Here is a 21077-nt window from a genome sequence, read left to right on the forward strand (position 1 = left end):
AGTGGCACTGTTCCTTGTTTGGGGTGAAATAAAGGTAAAAGAAAATTGTTGGCTGATGTAATTTTTAGTGGCTCAGCAACTGGGACCCTCAGGCATTTTACAGAAACTGCCAAAACATTTCTGAAGATAACATGGATCTTGTTCTGTATAAGCACATTTTTTTTTTTTTTTCAGACGCAAAGAAATGAAATGGGATGAAATGAACATCTTAGCTACCCATCATCCGGCAGATAAAGACTACGGTCACATGAAGGTTGATGAACCCCCGACCCCTTATGCCCGGTTGTCTGACCAGGAAGATGAAGATGACGATGAAGCTGATGGAAGCTTACATGAAAGAAAAAAATCAAACAAAAAACACATGCACAAGAAAAAAAGCTTAGAAGAATTGGACAGCTTAAATCCCCAAGATTTGCTCGAAAGGTAAGCCAAAAATTCTGTCTTCGATTCGAGGTTGGCAGGAATTTCATCTTGTTGATTTCTATTTTCATAAATTTTTTTTTTAGAATTTCATCATATTTATGTAATTATTCATAATAATATCTCTCTCTCTACACCTCTATCTATCTCTCTCTCTCTCTACACCTCTATCTCTCTCTCTCTACACCTCTATCTCTCTCTCTCTACACCTCTATCTCTCTCTCTCTACACCTCTATCTCTCTCTCTCTCTACACCTCTATCTCTCTCTCTCTACACCTCTCTCTCTCTCTCTCTACACCTCTATCTCTCTCTCTCTCTACACCTCTATCTCTCTCTCTCTCTACACCTCTATCTCTCTCTCTCTACACCTCTCTCTCTCTACACCTCTCTCTCTCTCTCTCTACACCTTTCTCTCTCTCTACACCTTTCTCTCTCTCTCTACACCTCTCTCTCTCTCTACACCTCTCTCTCTCTACACCTCTCTCTCTCTCTCTACACCTCTCTCTCTCTACACCTCTCTCTCTCTCTCTCTACACCTCTCTCTCTCTACACCTCTCTCTCTACACCTCTCTCTCTCTCTCTCTCTACACCTCTCTCTCTCTCTACACCTCTCTCTCTCTCTCTCTCTACACCTCTCTCTCTCTCTCTACGCCTTTCTCTCTCTACATCTCTCTCTCTCTACACCTCTCTCTCTCTACACCTCTATCTCTCTCTCTCTCTCTACACCTCTATCTCTCTCTACACCTCTATCTCTCTCTACACCTCTATCTCTCTCTCTCTCTCTACACCTCTCTCTCTCTCTACACCTCTCTCTCTCTCTCTACACCTCTCTCTCTCTCTCTACACCTCTCTCTCTCTCCCTCTCTCTCTACACCTCTATCTCTCTCTCTCTCTACACCTCTATCTCTCTTTCTCTCTCTATACCTCTCTTTCTCTCTCTATACCTCTCTTTCTCTCTCTATACCTCTCTTTCTCTCTCTCTACACCCTCTCTCTCTCTCTACACCTCTATCTCTCTCTACACCTCTTTCTCTCTCCTCTCTCTACACCTCTATCTCTCTCTCTACACCTCTCTCTCTACACCTCTCTCTCTCTCTACACCTCTCTCTCTACACCTCTCTCTCTCTCTACACCTCTCTCTCTCTCTCTCTACACCTCTCTCTCTCTCTCTCTACACCTCTCTCTCTCTCTCTACACCTCTCTCTCTCTCTACACCTCTCTCTCTCTCTCTCTCTACACCTCTATCTCTCTCTCTCTCTACACCTCTATCTCTCTCTCTCTCTACACCTCTCTCTCTCTCTCTCTCTCTACACCTCTCTCTCTCTCTACACCTCTCTCTCTCTCTACACCTCTCTCTCTCTCCACACCTCTATCTCTCTCTCTCTCTACACCTCCGTCTCTCTCTCTCTCTCTCTCTACACCTCCGTCTCTCTCTCTCTCTCTACACCTCCGTCTCTCTCTCTCTCTCTCTCTACACCTCCGTCTCTCTCTCTCTCTCTCTCTCTCTCTCTCTCTACACCTCCGTCTCTCTCTCTCTACCACAACTCTGTCTCTGACTCTTTCTCTACACGTCCGTCTCTATCTCTCTTTATACCTCCATCTCTTGATCATGTAGCTCCTTACATCAAGTGGCTTCATACCTTGTCTTGAGTGATTTCCATTAAAAATGAATTCTTATTCCCAATAAACTTTAAGTGCTCATAATTCGATGACTAATTATATAAAAAAATAATAAATTTGCAAACATTTTCTGTGTTTTGCACAAATAAGTTTTTATTTGTAATGCCTATTTACAGAAGAAAAATTGTCTTTTAACTAGGAGCAAGCTGTAGTATCTGTTCTGACCCTACACTTCATCATTGCTGTTCTTGGTCAGTGAATGAGAAATCTTGTGAGGCTATGTTTATTTTTGTCCCAACATTGAATGCCTCCTTTTTTTTTTTTTTTTTTTGTAGGTTGAAAACTTCAGTGAATGAAACTCTTGCCTTATCAAATTGTGTTCCTCTCCGTTTTTTACAAAGTCCAAATCTAGGTTTTTATTTTATTGATTTGTTATTCAAAGAAAATGCTAGTTTGACTTCTAATTTCTGTGAATCATCATATTAAGAAAACAGTGTGTTAGCTGTTGAAATGGATCTTATATGAATTTAGGCTTCCATTTTTTTTTTTTTTTCTGGATAGGTAATCGGATTTTGTCCAATCTTTAGCCTGGCTTGATTTAATAATTACTGATAATAATTATTGATTTAAAAAGTTATTTCCATTATGATTCATTTTTATTTATTACTAGCAGTTCAGCCCAGCCTTGCTCGCGCTCTATGTACTGTTCATAACTTTATGTGCATATATATATTAAAAAGTTTGACTCATGTCCAGGTAACATACATCCAAAATTTCAAGTGTTTAGACCCAAAATTGGCGGAGGAATTTGGTAGTCTGCAAAGGTCAACTCTTTCAACTTTAACCTCTTGGCAGCCACATTTTCGCCCAAAAAATGATTAAAAAGCTTGCTGCATGTCTGAATACCCTTTATGTAAAATTTCAAATGTTTAGACCAAAAATTGGCTGAATAGTTTGCTAGAGACCATAAAGATCAAATCTTTTGAACTTTAATCTCTTGGCAGCCAATTTTTCGGCCAAAACCCAATTAAAAAGCTTGCCCTATGTCTGAATGGACTTTATGTAAAATTTCAAATGTTTAGACCAAAAATTGGCTGAGTAATTTGGTAGAGACTGCAGAGGTCAAATTTTAAAAAAATTTGACCCCAATTGTGACTCCTTAACATTTATTTTTTTGAGCTCAAATCAAAGTAAAAAGTTTCATCCATGTCCAAGTAATCTACATCTAAAATTTCAAGTGTTTAGACCCAAAATTGGCAGAGGACTTTGGTAGAGTTTTCAAAGGTCAAATCATTGAACTTTGACCCCTTGGCAGTCAAATTTCTGACCGAAAACCGATAAAGATTTTCCCAAATCTCAATACTCCTTATGTCAAATCTTGAGTCTGTAGACTGAAAATTTACAGAGTAGTTTGGTAGGAAAACGTACACACACAGGCAATTTCACTTTTATAGATATAGATAAGATGTGCTACATTTGTAAGGATTTGTCATTTATTCAAAGTCTGTATAAAGCTGTGAAAATGGACTTATGGACCAATGCCACAAAAGACAGCAATTTTTCTTATTTCATTAAATTTTGTACGGTCATAATTCAATGGTTTGTTGAACTACTAAAATATGAAAATAAATTTGCTACTATTTTCTTTCATGTTTGGCTAAAATCTATCTGCATACATTAAAAGTTTTTAGATATAATAAGCCTGGGTGTTTGGAGGTGTGTGTTGAGCAAAAAAAAAAAAAAGTGGTAGTAGAAAGGTAAACTCAAACCCGTACCGCGAAGGAGGAAAAGAACGTGAAAAAAAGGCCATTGCATCCATCACCAAACCGGAAGTGATGAAGGTTTAAATTAAGACTAGTCAACCGAAAAGAGGGGAAAACTTTCAAAAATATTGATGAAAAAAGCGACCCCCTACTTGTAGAAAAGTTCCCAGTGAAGGAATTAGGTTTTAACTAATTTTTCGATATTTGTCGTGCGAAGCATTGAGCTTCAAAACTATACTGATCTTGTGAAAATCCGTCGCTTTTGTCGAAAGTTTTAGGCAGACATACATACATACATACTTTTAAACAGACAAGTGAAATTTATATTATAGATGAAAATTAAATTTTGGTTTGGGATACTTAAAAATATGAAATAATATTACTTGACAAGTGCAAATATTCAGTAGAGCTAAAGAAATAAAAGATATGTCCTTCAAAAGTGATATTATTCGTTTGAATTAGCTAAGTGGGCTTTGCTACTATTTCTGTAATAACCTTAAGGTCTATCTTGTTAAACTCTGGAATCTTTCTGTCGAATCCCGAGTTCGATAGAAAGATTCCAGAGCTCGACATGATACATCTGAAGAGGGTCGGAGGTTACATTGACGGAAATGTTGTGAAAATAACACTCAATAAAGTCTGTTGCCCAGATAGCTGGGAAAATGGTGGGATCCTTCTACCGCTCCAGCAGATATCTCACTGCTGATGCAATTCTCTATCTATATAAAAGCCAAGTATGTCCAAGGATGGAGTACTGCTGCCACATCTGGGCTGGAGCTGCTAAAAACAGCCTATCCTGCCTTGACAGGGTACAAAATAGACTTTGTGGCCTAGTGAGGGATGCCCTTTTCTCTTCGTTGCAACCTCTCTCCTACAGAAGAGACGTTGCAAGCCTGTCTTTGTTTTATCGTTATTTCCATGGCAAGTGCTCGTCCGAGCTCCAATCTCTGGTCCCCCCTTCGCCAATCTTTCATGAAAAACACCCATCTAGCTGAAACCACTGTCAGTAATTTTCCCCACTCTTTATCTGTGCCTAAATCAAAACGTAGATTCCATGAATAAAGCTTCTTTCTTAGAAGTGCACGCCTGTGGAACTCTCTTCCGTTTGCCTGTTTCCCACCTGACTACAACTTGGATGTCTTCAAGCCCAATATAAACAAATTCCTGATGAACCGCCCCCTTAAGTAAGACACTTTATCAAATCTTCAATACTAATGATTACTACAATACTATCCCATTGATTACTGTAAACGCAATAACCCTTATCCCCGAGTGGCTTCCGAGCCTTGATAAGTGCTGACCTTCATGTAAAAAAAAAACAAAAAAACTGGTAAGTAGCAAAAGAGAAAACGAGTGTTTTTAGATGTAATGAAAATAAAATTTTCGTTTAGGATATGTAAAACTAATAATACTTGACGGGTGCAAACGTTGAGTAGAACAAGAAAAGGAAAACATTAGTTCTTAGATATAAAAAAAAAAAAAAAGTTTTGTTTTAGTGAAACATAATGCAACTCACTTTTTATCTCTTTTTTTTTTTTTCTATTTTGTCATCTGCAACAGATTAGAAAATTCAAAATCATCAAAAGTATTTCCAAGTCAAGATGATGATGAAGAAGCGGAGGAAGAAGAGTCAGAAGAAGAATCCGAAGAAGAATCCGAAGAAATGAGAGGTACGTCGTCGTCTGGTCATTGGGAATGTATGGCATGCGTGTTTAAAAGAAAACATGGCGCCGTGTCCTGTTCAAAATATATATGTCATAATGACTCGATGTATTTTGTGCCAATTGCTCTTGCTGTTTGGTCACCCTCGAGCATGAAGCCACAGCTCACAATGAAGTGAGAAGTGGTGGAAGGAAGGGGACGCATTAAACACAAAACTTTCGTTATTTGAAGGCTGTGGGTTCAATCCCTTCGAAGGGCATTACATTTTCACTTTCTATTCAGTTCCAGGGGAAAACATATTTTTTTCTAACTGTATTACCCAGCATTGCCTATGAGTCTTTACATTTGAATTTTTTGTAACCCATCTTTCTTTGTTTCTTTCTCTCTCTCTCTCTCTCTCTCTCTCTCTCTCTCTCTCCTTTTCTTTGTCTTTCTCTTCTCTGTCTGCCTCTCTCTTTCTCTCTCTCTCTCTGCCTTGCTTTCTTTTTCTCTCTCCCTCTTTTCTTTCTCTCCCTCTTTTCTTTCTCTCCCTCTTTTCTTTCTCTCTCTCTTTTCTTTCTCTCTCTCTCTCTCTCTTTTCTTTCTCTCTCTCTCTCTCTTTTCTTTCTCTCTCTCTCTCTCTTTTCTTTCTCTCTCTCTCTCTCTTTTCTTTCTCTCTCTCTCTCTCTTTTCTTTCTCTCTCTCTCTCTTTTCTTTCTCTCTCTCTCTCTCTCTCTCTTTTCTTTCTTTCTCTCACTCTCCCTCTTTTCTTTCTCTCTCTCTCTCCCTCTTTTCTTTCTCTCTCTCTCTCTCTCTCTCTCCCTCTTCTCTCTCTCCCTCTTTTCTTTCTTTCTCTCTCTCCCTCTTTTCTTTCTTTCTCTCTCTCCCTCTTTTCTTTCTTTCTCTCTCTCCCTCTTTTCTTTCTTTCTCTTTCTCTCTCCCTCCCTCTTCTCTCTCTCTCTCTCTCTCTCTCTCTCTCTCTCTCTCTCTCTCTCTCTCTCTCTCTCTCTCTCTCTCTCTCATACCCTTCTCTCTCCCTTCCACTTTTTCCATCTTTCTTTCTCCCTCTCCATCCCTTTCTCTCCCCATCATTCTCCATCTCTCTCTACCTCCCTCTGTCTCTTTTTCTCTCTACTTCCCTGTTTCTGTCTCTTTTTTATAACTAGTTCAATACAATAGAAAATGTGATAAAGAAAGAAAGAGTCGCTATCAGTCGCTGCCTCTTTGACCTAGTTTCAGTATTGTTTTTTGAACAAGTAAAAATGACAACATGAATAAGAGAGAGAAAGGACAGGTGTTCAAAATGTAACATGATTGAGGATTTGCCGAATGGAGGAGGTAGATGTTGGACACACACTTTGACTGTTTTATTCTATTATCCACAATCCCAGGCATCACCAGGTAACCCTGCTAGTTAAGATTGGATTACCACTGACCATTTCCCCATACTCCTCACTCCCAAATCTCATGGTCTGGTACCTAATTGTATATTTCGTAAATATAAAGAGAATCTTCCATAGATTGCCGTCCTCATGAAAATCAATTTCTTTCCTTTTTAGACATTTCACGCTTTATCCGACCAAACGAAATAAGACGATTGAGCGAATATGATGATTGAATGTATAATTAGGCATGAGGCCATGAAATTTGAATGATTGGTTGCCTGTATTACAGTGTCTATCTTATTCTTGATTAGCGAGGGGTACCCGGCATTGCCCGAGTGTATGGAAGTGTGTATTGAAACTCCGGGGGTCGGGGGGGGGGGGTAAAAATGTTTTGGTAGGTAAGGATCGAACCCGAACCGTTGAGGCAAAGTTGTAAATTAAAGTGTGAAAAAAAAAAAAGTGCGACGTTAACGATTGCCCCACCGCGAGATGCTAACGGAAACACGTTTGAATTTATTTAATTACTTGGATTTGGCAGGTGTCCGTTTTAAGGAGTTAATGAGGTCAAGTTTGACTGCGGGATAGTATCATTTACTGCGGGAACACTTCCCAAAATGTTATAGGAAAAAGACTAACCCACATGTGGCGAGCGACAAATGTTGAATATTTATCTTCCCGAAATCGAGCAAATTAAATAGGCAGGCGAGCTTCGTTGTTAACTGTGAGATATTACGATTTATATGTGATATAAAAAGTTTTAAAAAGTTGTGAACCGACCGACCGCTTCTCTGAAAAAAGCCTTTTGTAGACATGCAGAAAAAGCGAACACTCATACATACATTTTCGCTTTTATATTTATAGATTAGCAGGCCCTCATAATGATGTCTGGGATCTAAGAAAAAGAAAATAAGAATTTTTTTTTTAAACTAATTCGAAGGAGGGGGGGGGCTGTCAATAAACGCCACCATTCGAGGATTCAAAACAACATTGGAATTGGCAGAAGATTACCTAAGAGAAAATGATAATCCATGAGGATGGCTCAACAAGTATTTGTTTATGTTAGACTATTATATTCTTAACTAACAGGCTTATGTGATGATGCCTAGGATCCTGGATAAGAAAATAAGTTGGGTTTTTTGTTGGTGTTTTTTTTTTTTTTTGTACTTCTGTATTTACTGACTCGCTTTTCTGTGAATGTTGCCTCTGCATATCCTGGCAGTTTACATAGTCTGCTGCTGGAATATGGCAAAAACGTTCAGCCAATGAAAAAATATTGACTGACCAGGCGATATTATAAACACGCTCTGTGTTTAACCAATGAAAATCTCAGCAGACGACAGTAAATAAATTGAAAGAAAATATTAGTTTTATCCGCGCGAAAAATATTTAAACATTTAAAAAAATTTATCGATGTCACCATGAATCTAGCAAGCTTGGATAATGTTTTACAATCGAATCCTTATTGAACAGGCAGAAATACAGCGTTCGTGGGATCTTTGAATTGCTCTGGGTTCTATCCTCGAGTGGTTTCTTAACCTTGATAAGTCATAACTCATTAGTGACATTCGCATATCTATTTGTGATATTGACATACTGTGAGAATCTTGTCTTTCATTAACTCGTCAAAAACAGGCCAGCTCACCTAGGTGACCCTTTTTGTTTTTACCAGCCGTTTTTTATTTTTAATAATTCAATTCAATTTTCACCCCAAACAAGGCACAGTGCCACTTTGAAGTAGAGGGCTACTATCAGGGGCATAATTTGCAGGGATATTATGAAGGGAGATGAGCAGCAAGATGTATGTTCACATTACACTTGAACTTCTGCATGTCAGTACAGTTGGGAAAGCAGAATCCTGGAAGGGAGTTCCAAAATCTAGTAGTTCTGAGAAAGAAACTATTGTAGTAGAATGCTTTCTTAAACCTAGGGATCTCTACTGTGAAGAGGTGGGATTTAGCTGCTTGTCGGGTTTGTCGGGGTATTCACGTCGAGGGGGTACAAGCGCCTGTAGTTCGTCAGAACATTCACCATTAAAGTACTTGTAGAACACGCAGAGGGATGCAACATTTCGTCGATGGGACAAAGGCTGAAGCTTAGATTACAGTTCAGGACCTATCAGTTTGGCGACTCTTTTGAACCCTGTCAAGGAGTGAGAGACTAGTGGCAGATGCACCAGCACAAATGTGACAATAATACATGAGCGAATGGTTGCCTTATAGAGGTACAGGATACTTTCAGGCGTAAGTCGCTTTCTAGCATGGTAGAGAGAGCCCACCTTCTTCACAACAGCCTTGGCAATGCTCTCAATGTATTTATTCCAGGTCATGTTTCCTGTAAACATTAGGCCAAGGAGTTTAAAGGAAGTACTTTTTGGGTAATGTGTTCTTGGCCATTGGTGGTAGTGAAGGTTTCTTGTAATTGTTTTTTTTTTTTTTTGTTTTTCAACTTATTGTCTGGAAATCAAACTTTCATCTGGTTCCCCCATTAGTAATAAATGATTTGTGAGAATCCACCAGCAAGGTCAATTGACTTCACCCGGGATCCTTAAATACTGTCACATTTTGTCCTGTTAAAAATGGGCAAAAGTTATAGCCCATTGACTCAGAACGGATGCTTTATGCTAAAGGAACGAGAATATGTAAAAAGACGACACCTTAGAGGAAAAGCAAAAAAAAAAAAAAAAAAAATGCCTGCACAGCCTCATTGGCATTTTTCAGGCGATTAGCAATAATCTAACTCCTTCTCAAAAAGTAAGAAGACAAAGCCTAGGAGCATGGACCTTCTAAAACTGCACAGGTCTAGGACCATCTATACATTAGTCAACAAAGAACAAGCCAACAATGGTATAGACCAATAGTTCCCAAACTGTTGGTTGCAACTTTAAAATAATCACAACAATAATTCAGTGTCGTCACCAATTAATTTTGAGCAAAATGTGAATCTATATATATAAAAACGAAAATGTATTTATGTGTGTATGTTTGTGTGTCTGCTAAAAACTTTCTACAGACACAACAAAAATTCACAAACTCAGTATTATATCGAAGCTCAATCCTTCACTCAAAAAATATCGAAAAATTGGCTAAAAACGTTGATTTTTTTTCACCCCGAAATCGACAATTTTCGACAGGGAGGGGGGGTCAACAAAAACGGCCCTCTCGACCGGTTCTACGCATGTGTCAGATGATGTCATGACCTGATTTACTTTAAATAGTTGAAAAACTGAACAAATTTCATGTACATCACGTTAGGTCAGTGGATTAGCGCGTTGGTTCATTATCTAAGCGTTTTGGGTTCGAATCGTGGTGTGAGATGTCTTTTTTTTTTCTTTTTTTTTTCGATTTTTTAAATTTAAATATTGAACCTGTGTTAGTTAAGCCATTTTTCACGTAACGTTCGTTTTTCTGTTTTTTTTTTTTTACTTCGCTTATCCACCCCCAACCACACACCAAAAAACACCCGGGTACCCACCGATTTTTTAAAATTTTAATATCGAAACAGGCTTATTTAAGCCATTTTTCACGTGTCCGTTTTTCTGTTTTCATCGTTCGTTTGCCTTACGTTAGTTTTTTTGTGTTTTTTTTTTCAATGTTTTGATTACCCCACCCCTTAATTAAAACGTTGCTTTCTTTTTTTTACTTTGCTTATAACAAACAAACCTGGTCATTGACGTTGTCGTCGTAACACTAGACGACTTCCGGGCGCGCACCTGTCAATTTGGTTCTTACTTAAATAAATTCAAACATCTTTCACTAACTCATTCTGGCTGGCTGATTTTATTTTCAAACTCCCCCCCTCCCCCAGGTTTCTTTTTTATTTGACACCACACACACCTACAAACACCCGGGCAACGCCGGGTCTCCCGCTAGTATTATAACACAGTAATAAAACATTGATATAAAGTCGATATTTCGATTTACAATGCAATACAAGAAACGTTTTCTAAGAGCAGACGAGAGCAAAAGTAGGTTTTCTCATTAGTGTTGTAGCCTTTTTATTTTACGACAGGTTGGGTATTTTTTCCATGTGAAATTAAGTTGAATGTATTATGTGTAATGTGTCTGTTGGGATTATTGCTGTAGTGAAAGTATTATGATGTACATATATACAGTGTCGTGTTCTTCTTCTGTTGTGTCTGGAGAAATAGTTCCAGAATCTATATATCTATAAAAGTGAAAGTGTGTGTCTGTCTGTGTACATTTCCCTACCAAATAACTCTGTCAATTTTCAGTCTACAGACTCGAAATTTGATATACAGGGTATTGAGATTTGGGAAAATCTTTCTAATCTGTTTTCGGCTAGAAATTTGGCTGTTAAGGGGTCAAAGTTCAACGATTTGACCTTTTGAGAACTCTGCCAAACTCCTCCTTTGGATATAAACAATTGAAATTTTAGATATAGGTTCCTTGGACATGGATCTAACTTAATAACTTGATTTGAACCCAAAATAATAAATGTTAAGGGGTCATAATAGGGGTCAAAGTTAAAAAAAAAATTGACCTCTGCAGTCTCTACCAAATTACTCAGACAATTTCTGGTCTAAATATTTGAAATTTTACATAAAGGATACTCAGAGATAGGGCAAGCTTTTTAATTGATTTGGGTCGAAAATTTGAGTTACCAATATATAAATGTATGTATGTTTGCATATCTGCCTAAAACCTTCGACAGAGGCGATGGATTTTCACAAGATCAGTATCGTTTTGAGGCTCGACCGTTCAGACGACAAATATCGAAAAATTGGCTAAAAACATTTTCTTCACCCTCAACTGGGCACTTTTCTACAGGGAGGGGTCGCTTTTTTCACCAATATTTTCAAAAGTCATCTCCTCTTTTCGATTGTCTAGCCTTAATTTAAACCTACGTCACTTCCGGTTTGGTGGTGGCTGTAACAGCAAAGACGGCAGTTTTTTTCCCGTTCTTTTCCTCCTTTGTGGTACAGGTTCCTACTGCCACTTTTTTTTTTTTTTTTCCTCAACATACACCGCCAAACACCCGTGCAATGCCGGACACCCATGTTAGTAATGGAATATTTGAGTAATAAGTAGACAAACTCATTGTAAGTTAAATACAATTTATTCAAGGCAGAACAATTATTATTTACAGAATGATATGCGTGTGTTAGCCGAGGCGCCATATTGTCTGCCTTCCTCTCCTTGGAACTCTCCAGTTTTGTTTTTTTTTGTTTGTTTTTAAGAATCTATAAAGGGTGATAACTCTTACTTTCTTTATTTTAGAATCGCTTCCTGATAGTTTTAAAATCATCATATTTGAATGGTTGGGAACCACTGGTCTAAACTACGTTAGTTTTGGAATTGAGGAAAAACTCCCAGCTATGAAATCATCGTCCTAAACAAAATGTGATAAAATAATTTGTGTATAGGCAATAATTTAATTTTTTTTTTTGAAAGATTATTACGTGATTACATGTGATACATTAGAGTTAAAATCAACACTTCTGCATGTTAACTTTCTTTGGTTTTCATTTTCAAATTTTGAAAGACTTCGATTTGGAGCAAGGGGAGACAATCGTGAAATTTACAGAATTTTTGCCAAGAATTTCTCTAGAAATGGACGTGAATGCCCTAAATTTGTATAATCTATATATTAATACAATAGCATGTGTTCTTTTCTAAGTCATGCTTACATCCGAGTCGTTTAATTGTTATGTTCTATTTCTTGTCATAAATAATTTTACCAAGAATTCTTCATGAGTTTTGGTTTTGGTTTCGACTATAGCTGATGGCACTTAAATCATCTATTTTTTTTATAAGTAATTTTATCAAGAATTCTTTGGATGTTTTGGTTTTGGTTTCGATTATGGCTGAAGGAACTCAAATTATATATATTTTAATTAGTTTTTATTTCGGTTTCGAGTCAAGCTATTGCACCCAAGTCATATGGATATAGATTTTTTTTAATTTTTGAAATTGCAACTTTATAATATATAAAAATCGATAGAACATTAATTCTATAATAATACATATGAAATCTGCAAGAATTAAAATATCATATTTAAGCGTACTTTACAACCGGGCTTTGTCGGGCGTTTGTACTAGCTTAGATAAATACTTTTGCAGTTTTAACAAAAAAGCTACAATAATATCAGAGCATCTCCATTTACACTGAACATCTACAGAATGTCAACATCAATATATTACATATAAAAGAGTCCCCTGTGGAATTTTCACAGGTCCTGCTCGTATGTATTATTTTACTTCAGAAAAAAAAGGACTGTTGATTTTTTTTTTTTTTTTTTTTCTTCTTTTTTTTAACAGGGTCAGAGACTAATTTCTTCCTCGGAGACATGTACTTGCAGAATGGGAATGATATTCACAATTTTAATTTATTACGAAAACTGTTTATTAAAAAAAAAAAAAAAAAAAATCACATTGAGGAAATTAAGTTGAATTTATTACGTGTAATGTGTTTGTTGGGAATATTTCTATAGTGTAAGTATTATAATGTGCACATATACTGAGTGTCATTGTGTTCTTACCATTATATTCAGTTCACTTCACCTTATTAAAACAAAGGTCAATACAAAATTTCCGCCAGATCGTCCCATTAATTTCCAAGGAAAGTAAAATGGGATAGACAAACTAAGAGAAATATAATATAGCCTAGACCCTCGAGGCCTGGATAGTTTGTTGCAGACCACACAATATTATTGGTATGAATAAATTAAAGGTGAAATTATTTAAAAAAAACTATGTTGACACATTATGTATGAGGGATGTCCCAAAAGTAATGTCTCCTATTTTTTCAACCCAAATGTATTGCAAATTGCATTGCTATAATGACTAAACTTATACATTTCAAAAGCGTGTGGATCTCATCCCAGCTGTGCTATTAAAAAAGTGCTCAGCCGAAGTAGCTCCAGTTCTCTCCAAACTCTATAACAAATGCCTTAATGAATCTTGCTTTCTTGGCTGTTGGAAAACTGCTTCTGTGGTACCAGTATTCAAGAATTCGGGCCAAAGAACTGAACCATCAAATTATTGCCTCATTAGCCTCCTCCCAATTTTCGCCAAAATATTTGAGACGATAATTAACCATGCTCTAGTCCATCACCTTACAGATGCTAAACTTCTGACTGACCAACAATATGGATTTAGACAAGCCGATTCCACAGCAGACATCCTCACTGTAATCTCTGAACGTATATACCATTCACTGGAGAAAGCAGGGGAGGTCAGAGCAGTAGCTTTAGATATATCTAATGCTTTTGACAGGGTATGGCATGAGGGTCTCCTACGGAACATTAGATTATACGGTATCACTGGTAGAATACTTAACATAATTAAATCCTTCTTAGATAAGAATCCAGGTCGTCCTCGACGGTCGTACATCTAAACAATATAATATAAATGCGGGAGTGCCTCAAGGGTCTATCCTTGGACCTCTATTGTTCCTAATATTCATAAATGACCTCCCCGACAAAATTGCCTCTGAGATGGGTATATATGCTGATAACACCACGCTCTATAACAGGCACGAAAGGAAAACAAATGAACACATATCTAAAGAAATGGCAAAACACTAGAGGATGACTTCCAATCTGTAGTGGAATGGGGACAAAAATGGATGGTCACATTCAATGCTGGCAAGACTAAACTGGTTTCCTTCAATAATTACAAGAAACCTTCTCTGCCACCAATAGCAATGGCCAACGACTCTTTATCTGAGAGTACATCTTTCAAACTCCTTGGCCTAACGTTCACAGGAAACATGAGTTGGAACAATTACATTGAAAGCATTGCCAGGGCCGCTGCGAAGAAGGTAGGCTCTCTCTACCGTGCTAGAAAACTACTAACACCTGAAAGTATCCTGTACCTCTATAAGGCCACAATTCGCCCATGTATGGAGTATTGCTGTCATATTTGGGCTCGTGCATCTGCTACTAGTCTCTCGCTCCTAGACAAGGTTCAAAAGAGTTGCCAATCTGATAGGTCCTGAACTGGCATCTAAGCTTCAGCTTCTGTACTATCGCCGAAATGTTGCATCCCTCTGCCTGTTCTACAAGTATTTTAATGGTGAATGCTCTGGCGAACTGCAGACACTTGTGCCCCCACGACGTAGACACCCTCGACAAACCCAACAGGCAGCTAAATCCCACACAGTAGAGATCCCTAGATGTAAAAGATCTTTCTACTCCAGTACTTTCTTCCCCAGAACCGCTAGACTCTGGAATTCCATTCCAGGTCCCTGCTTCCCCAACTGTACTGACATGCAGAAGTTCAAGTGTGACATGAACCGATATCTTGCTGCCCAAATCCCTACATAGTACCCCGGTAGTTGTTACCCCTGATAGTAGCCCCCTACACCAAAGTGGCAATGTGCCTTGTTTGGGGTGAAAATGTAATTATAATAAAAAAAAAAAAAAAAAAAAAAAGCATGACCTAGAAAATTCCGTTTCTGTTGCAGATATTGATGGTGTGAGACTCTAAGAAAGCAACACGTTATGGATGGGCAGAAGCAGAGATATGTCATTGAATTCCTCCATGCAGAAAAATTGAACAAATTAACATTCCCCAGCGTCTATTAAAAATTTCCAAAGCCGATGCAGTTGATGTCAGCACAGTTAGGAGATGGGTTTGTTGATTTCAGAGTGACAACAAAGATATGAATGACAAAGCGTGCCCAGACTTTTACTAAACAACTGGCAAAGGTGCATTGAGAATGGTGGTGACTATGTAGAAAAATAAATTCTGGAGCACAAACGGTCACTCGTTTTAATTGTATCACGCCCGTTTTTGTAGCTCTTCAACATTTTAGTTTTGGAGTTAAAAATTAGGAGGCTTTACTTTTGGAAGCCTTGCATATTCATAGGGTTTTTTTTTTCTCTTGGAAAATGTCTAGTCACAAAAAACGTTTTTATGGCTCTTTGGCTTTTTGGCTAAGATCAAAGTGTAGTATCAGCAAGTGAAATAGAATAGAATGCCTCCAAGATGCCTACTCCCCATTTAAAATTTTTTCTACTCCGCTACCTCTCCTAAATTACATTCATATTGGAAGGACATCACCCATTCTCCAAACTCCATCTGCCCCCTCCAATTTTTCTTTTCTCTCCCATTTAGATCTCACTCCCCCCACTCAAAGATTGATCTGCTTGTTTTTGGTTCAAAACAAACCGGAAAACAGTGGGTGTTCTATTATTTAGAGAGTGTTGAAAGGGTCTTATTAACCAACTCTTTAATTGTGTTTTTCTCTCCATTCAATGATATTCGCCAATAAATTGATTTTACATAAACGTTTTATTTTCAACAATTTTTGAACAATTTGTGAAATTTCAAGTGGGACGCCCCTGAAGTAAATGTGGTATTTTGGTGATTAAGGATTTTAGTTAAGAGTAGGATGGGCATTTTTTAGTCATGATGATAAAGGATGACCAACGACACTCATTTTCCCACACTATTGAGTAACCTTGTGCCTAATTTGTTAAAATATTCAAGTGTAATTTTTTTTCAATATTTGGTGCAAATCTACATATCAATAAAAGTGAAAGTGTCTGTGTGTGTATGTGTGTGTACATTTCCCTACCAAATTACTCTGTCAATTTTCAGTCTACAGATTCGAGATTTGACATAAGGGGCATTGAGATTTGGGGAAATCTTTTTAATCGGTTTTCAGCTAGAAATTTGGCTGTCAAGGGGTCAAAGTTCAATGATTTGATTTTTGAAAACTCTACCAAACTCCTCCGCTAATTTTGTGTCTAAACACTTGAAATTTTAGATGTAGGTTCCTTGGACATGGATCAAACTTTTTAACTTGATTTGAGCCAAAAACAATAAATGTTAAGGGGTCAAAGTTTTAAAAAATTTGACCTCTCAGCCAATTTTTGGTCTAAACATTTGAAATTTTACATAAAGTGTATTCAGACATAGGGCAAGCTTTTTAATCGGTTTTTGGCTGAAAATTTGGCTGCCAAGGGTTTTTTTTTTTAAATAAATGTTTACTGATTTTAAGCAACCAGTAAAACTAAACTATATAGATTGCATCTTACAAGTGGGTTTTTAAGTTTAAGAAAATATATTCACATTTAACATGTTTTTGCAATAATTTGAATTGGTATCAAGAATTTAGTTTGGAATCAGGGGAAAATATTGAAATTGTCTCCTCACTAATATATATATATATATATATATATATATATATATATATATATATATATATATATATATCGGTTGTATCGATTGGTTTCCTAGATGTAAATCCAATGAAACTCACATGATTATTAAAAAGTGCTCAATGCAGGACAGAGCTGGTATATAGTCTGTTTATTATGCAAACATTATTGGTTACATATGTGCATACATGTTTCAGTGGAATTCCAATTCATCAGAGCAAAAAAAGAATTGAGAAAATGATGTTTTTTTTTTTTTTCAAATTGCAATGTGGAATTCAATGTTTTTCTAGCCCCTGTTTACAGTATTTGCCCCACCCTATGGTGTTATTTATAATGTTAATTTTATTTGATTATATACATGTGTATTAAATACTGTACTGTATTCTGTTACTAATTTTTAATGCTGTATCTCGGGGTTCTAGTATGTATATATATATATATGTATGTATATATATATATATATATATATATATATGTATATATATATATATATTAGCAAAAGTACCCGTTGTTGACTGGGTTCAAATACAACCTACAGAAAATGGACTGATTTATGAAAGTATGATAGGTTATGGAAAGGGAAGGGTTGTAAATTTGGGTTGAATTTGGGGGTATCAAAACCAAAGCAAAATATGATGAAAGTAAAAATAAAATAGATAAACTCCATAATTTATTATACCATACCTGTTCACACTGAAACACTTATCACAATATTCTGTGGATCTATATTAAAAAACCTTGTTAAATTTTGTGACATATTTCCATTCTATGGAGGTCAGGTGCGAACGAACACCACATAATTTTATTATACCATATTTCTTCAAACTGAAACATAATTATCAAAGTATACTTACGCAGATAGATATGAAAAGTCTTTATTAAAGTTTGTGCCTATTTCCATTCTATGGAGGCCAGGCGCGAACACAGACCCTACAATTTTATTATACCATCCCTATTTAAGTTAAAACATACTTATCAAAGTATTCTTATGTACATCTATATCAAAGACACTTGTAAACGTTTTTTTTAATTTTTTAATTTTTTATTTCCATACTTTATGGATCAGACATGAACGCAGACCTCACAATTTTAATGAACCACTGTTCTGCCAGATCAAACATACCCATTCCTGTGTCTTGATACATCTTCTATCATTATATGTAATCAGTTTTTTAAAATACTCAACCATATAGGAGCCTATTCGTGACCAGACACACACACACACACACACACACACACACACACACACACACACACACACACAGACATTCAGCTTTATATATATATACACACACACACACACAGTGTCCCAATAAAATGTGTACACTGTTAAAATGATCATATGATCATAAAACCAACATTTATTATAAGAAAGAAGTTTCATACATCAAAACACTGAACAAATATAGAAACCAGCTAATTATCAAAAGTGTTCAAATTATTGGCCATTGTGGTCCATGAACAGCTGACAACGCTCACTGATTGAATCGAAAACGTTCCTAATCAGTTCAATTGGTTTGTTGACACATTTTTGAATGGTTGCTTTCAATTCATTCATGGTAGCTCGTTTTGTGGTGTGAACCCTGTGTTTAACATGCTCCCATTTCTGCCCTCAAAAAAATGAAAAATCCGTGGTGGGGGGGTAAAATCCAGTAAGTGTGGACAGTGCTCGATACTTCCTCTTTGTCCTAACTATCTGCTTCGCAGGTGACTATCAAGATATGCTCTTACGTAATGATGATAGTGGGGAAGTGCTCCATTCTGCTGGAAGCGTCATTCTTTATTCCTAAACATCTTTTGGGAACGTGGTATAGCGTATTCATGTAGCAAGTTGAGATAATTTAAAGAGTGTATACATTTTATTGGGGCATGGCTCAGAAGCTAAAGAATGAAGGTGGCATGGCTCAGAAGCTAAAGAATGAAGGTGGAGAGTTGTACGTTTCAGTTTCAATTCTAGCTGATGGCACCCATATCATATATATTTTTAGTTTTGATCTCACTACAATATATTAGGTTGAATATAATAATCGATGGAGAATTGTCTCTATAATAGATACGTAATCTGCATGAATTAAAATATCATATTCAAACGTATCTTATGACCAGGCAATGCTGGGTGGCCTGCTAGTGTGTGTGTGTGTGTATATATATATATATATATATATATATATATATATAATGGTAGATTGTTATTATATTTTATTGCTTTTCCATTTTTCTTTTTTTGTTATTGTAATTCGTATCTGATAAATGTTATTTTCTGTTTTGTAGTGTTTTTAAAATTTGCTCGGTGGCACCTAACATATTCAGGCAGTTTACCTTACGTGCCGAGTAAACCCAAGTGAATATTTTCAGAAATCTGGTTCGTTATACGCACTAGTACCGAGAAACACCATTTCTACCACCATCAACATTTTTTTCTCTTTTCCTCTTTTTCCAGCCAAGCGAAAAATGTTTGAGAAGAAGCGGATGTTGCACTATAATGAATTCCAGGCCGTACAAATGGCCAAGAAGTTAATGGAATTGGAAGAAGATGATGATGAAGATGAGGAAGAGAAGGCGGAAGCTGAGGAAAAAGGCAGCGAGAATGATAAAACCAGCACACAACCCGATACGGAAGAAGTGGGAGAAAGCCAGTCATCTGCGCACTAAAGCCACTTCCTCTGGCAGTGATGGTGGTCTCCTCTTCGGTGCGGTAGACAATGAAAATGGAGGAACACGTGCGATCGTTCCAGGAGAGACATTTTAGCTTCTTGGTTTAACACGGCTCAGACACCCTTCTTTTCCAGTTTAGCCGACATCGGACAAATCAAACTTTCAAAAACTTTGAAGTTCTTGTTTAGAATTCAACTTAATTAAAAAAAAAAAAAAAAAAAAAATGAATAAAAATACCGAAAAAGCTATATGATGTCACGGAACAAGTTGAATTCTGAAAATCCTGTAAATTGAATAAGTATTTATTTATTTTTTTTGACTAAGAAAATCAAAATTTACAATTTTTTTTTTTGTTTGTTTTTTAGCGATTTAAAAGTTGGAATTATTTTGAATGCCAACAAAATTTTTGTAGTTAAATTGCACTTGAATTTTAACATTTATAAAATGACGGCTCCCGTCTCTCTCGTCAGGGACGTGCAGAAGAGTGGTTGCTAGGGGTGCCCAAGCACCTGCCCCTTTTACTCCTGTTTTAAAAGTGCCCTTTTCAGAGGAATGTACTTTAGGCCTGTGCCTCACTAAGTAGAGTGGACTTTATGTTCATTCCTATATTTCTGCATTTTTTTTTTCTCTTTCACTTAAGCAACTGCCCTCGAAAAGTTCCCTGCATCACGTCACATCACAAATTTTTATTTTTATTTTTTTGGTTAAAAAAACAAACAAAAAAAACTACTTTATCAATTTACATAATTTTTGGAATATGACGTCTTCGTTCCGTGGTGGGTATATACACCATGAATATTTTTTTTTTGTATTTTCTGTAGTTCTGTATTTTTTTAATCAAGTCAAAATCTAAGAAAAAAAAAAACGAACGTTGGTAGTAACAATAGAAAATGTCTGAAAGAGAACTGGCTTCTAGAATTAAAGACACTCCCTAATGTGCCCCCCTCCCACCATTTCCATTTTTTTTTTTTTTTATTATCTGGCCTCATATTTTTTTTATATTTACCCTGTATATATATATATATATATATATATATATATATATATATATATATATATAAACTTGTGTAATAAATGCATTTTTTATCTCAAGCTCTGGAAAAATTGGCCGTTCACTACAGAAGTTGTATCTTAAAAATTTAGACATTTTTTTTTAATTATTTTCAATCAATTTGGAGAATGGAGAGGATGATGGGAGAGGAGGGTGTAAATTAAACCCACACAAGAAAAGGAGTATGGGGGAGGAGGGCAATTAGGAGAGCATCATGGGAGACTGTGGGTACTTACAACTAAAGTTTCAAAATTATCTATTCTGTTTGTTTGTCTGTTTCCACCACAAAATATTCGGTGCTTCTCTAGGATTCAACCTAATTTTTAAAAAAATTTTAAATACAGAAAAGTCTTTATGATGTATGTGCAAATCACAAAACGAAAATTTCATATTCTAAAAATCGTATAAATTGA

The 21077-nt window shown here is 36.5% G+C and overlaps 1 protein-coding gene across 1 annotated transcript in view; it reads left to right on the plus strand.

Moving 5' to 3' along the window:
• Positions 1-19954, plus strand: part of LOC145266540 (protein phosphatase inhibitor 2-like) — an 88835-nt gene extending 68881 nt beyond the window's left edge. Inside the window, exons 2-4 of the mRNA XM_080122315.1 lie at positions 175-423; positions 5364-5473; positions 19399-19954. Of these exons, the coding sequence (XP_079978441.1) occupies positions 175-423; positions 5364-5473; positions 19399-19610 (571 nt within the window). The 3' untranslated portion in view covers positions 19611-19954. The remainder of the gene's footprint in view (positions 1-174; positions 424-5363; positions 5474-19398) is intronic.
• The last annotated feature ends 1123 nt before the right edge of the window (positions 19955-21077 follow it).

This window comes from Euprymna scolopes, chromosome 41 (assembly GCF_053919585.1).
Source record: "Euprymna scolopes isolate OS-2025 chromosome 41, ASM5391958v1, whole genome shotgun sequence".
In the NCBI taxonomy this organism is placed as follows: Eukaryota; Metazoa; Mollusca; class Cephalopoda; order Sepiida; family Sepiolidae; genus Euprymna; species Euprymna scolopes.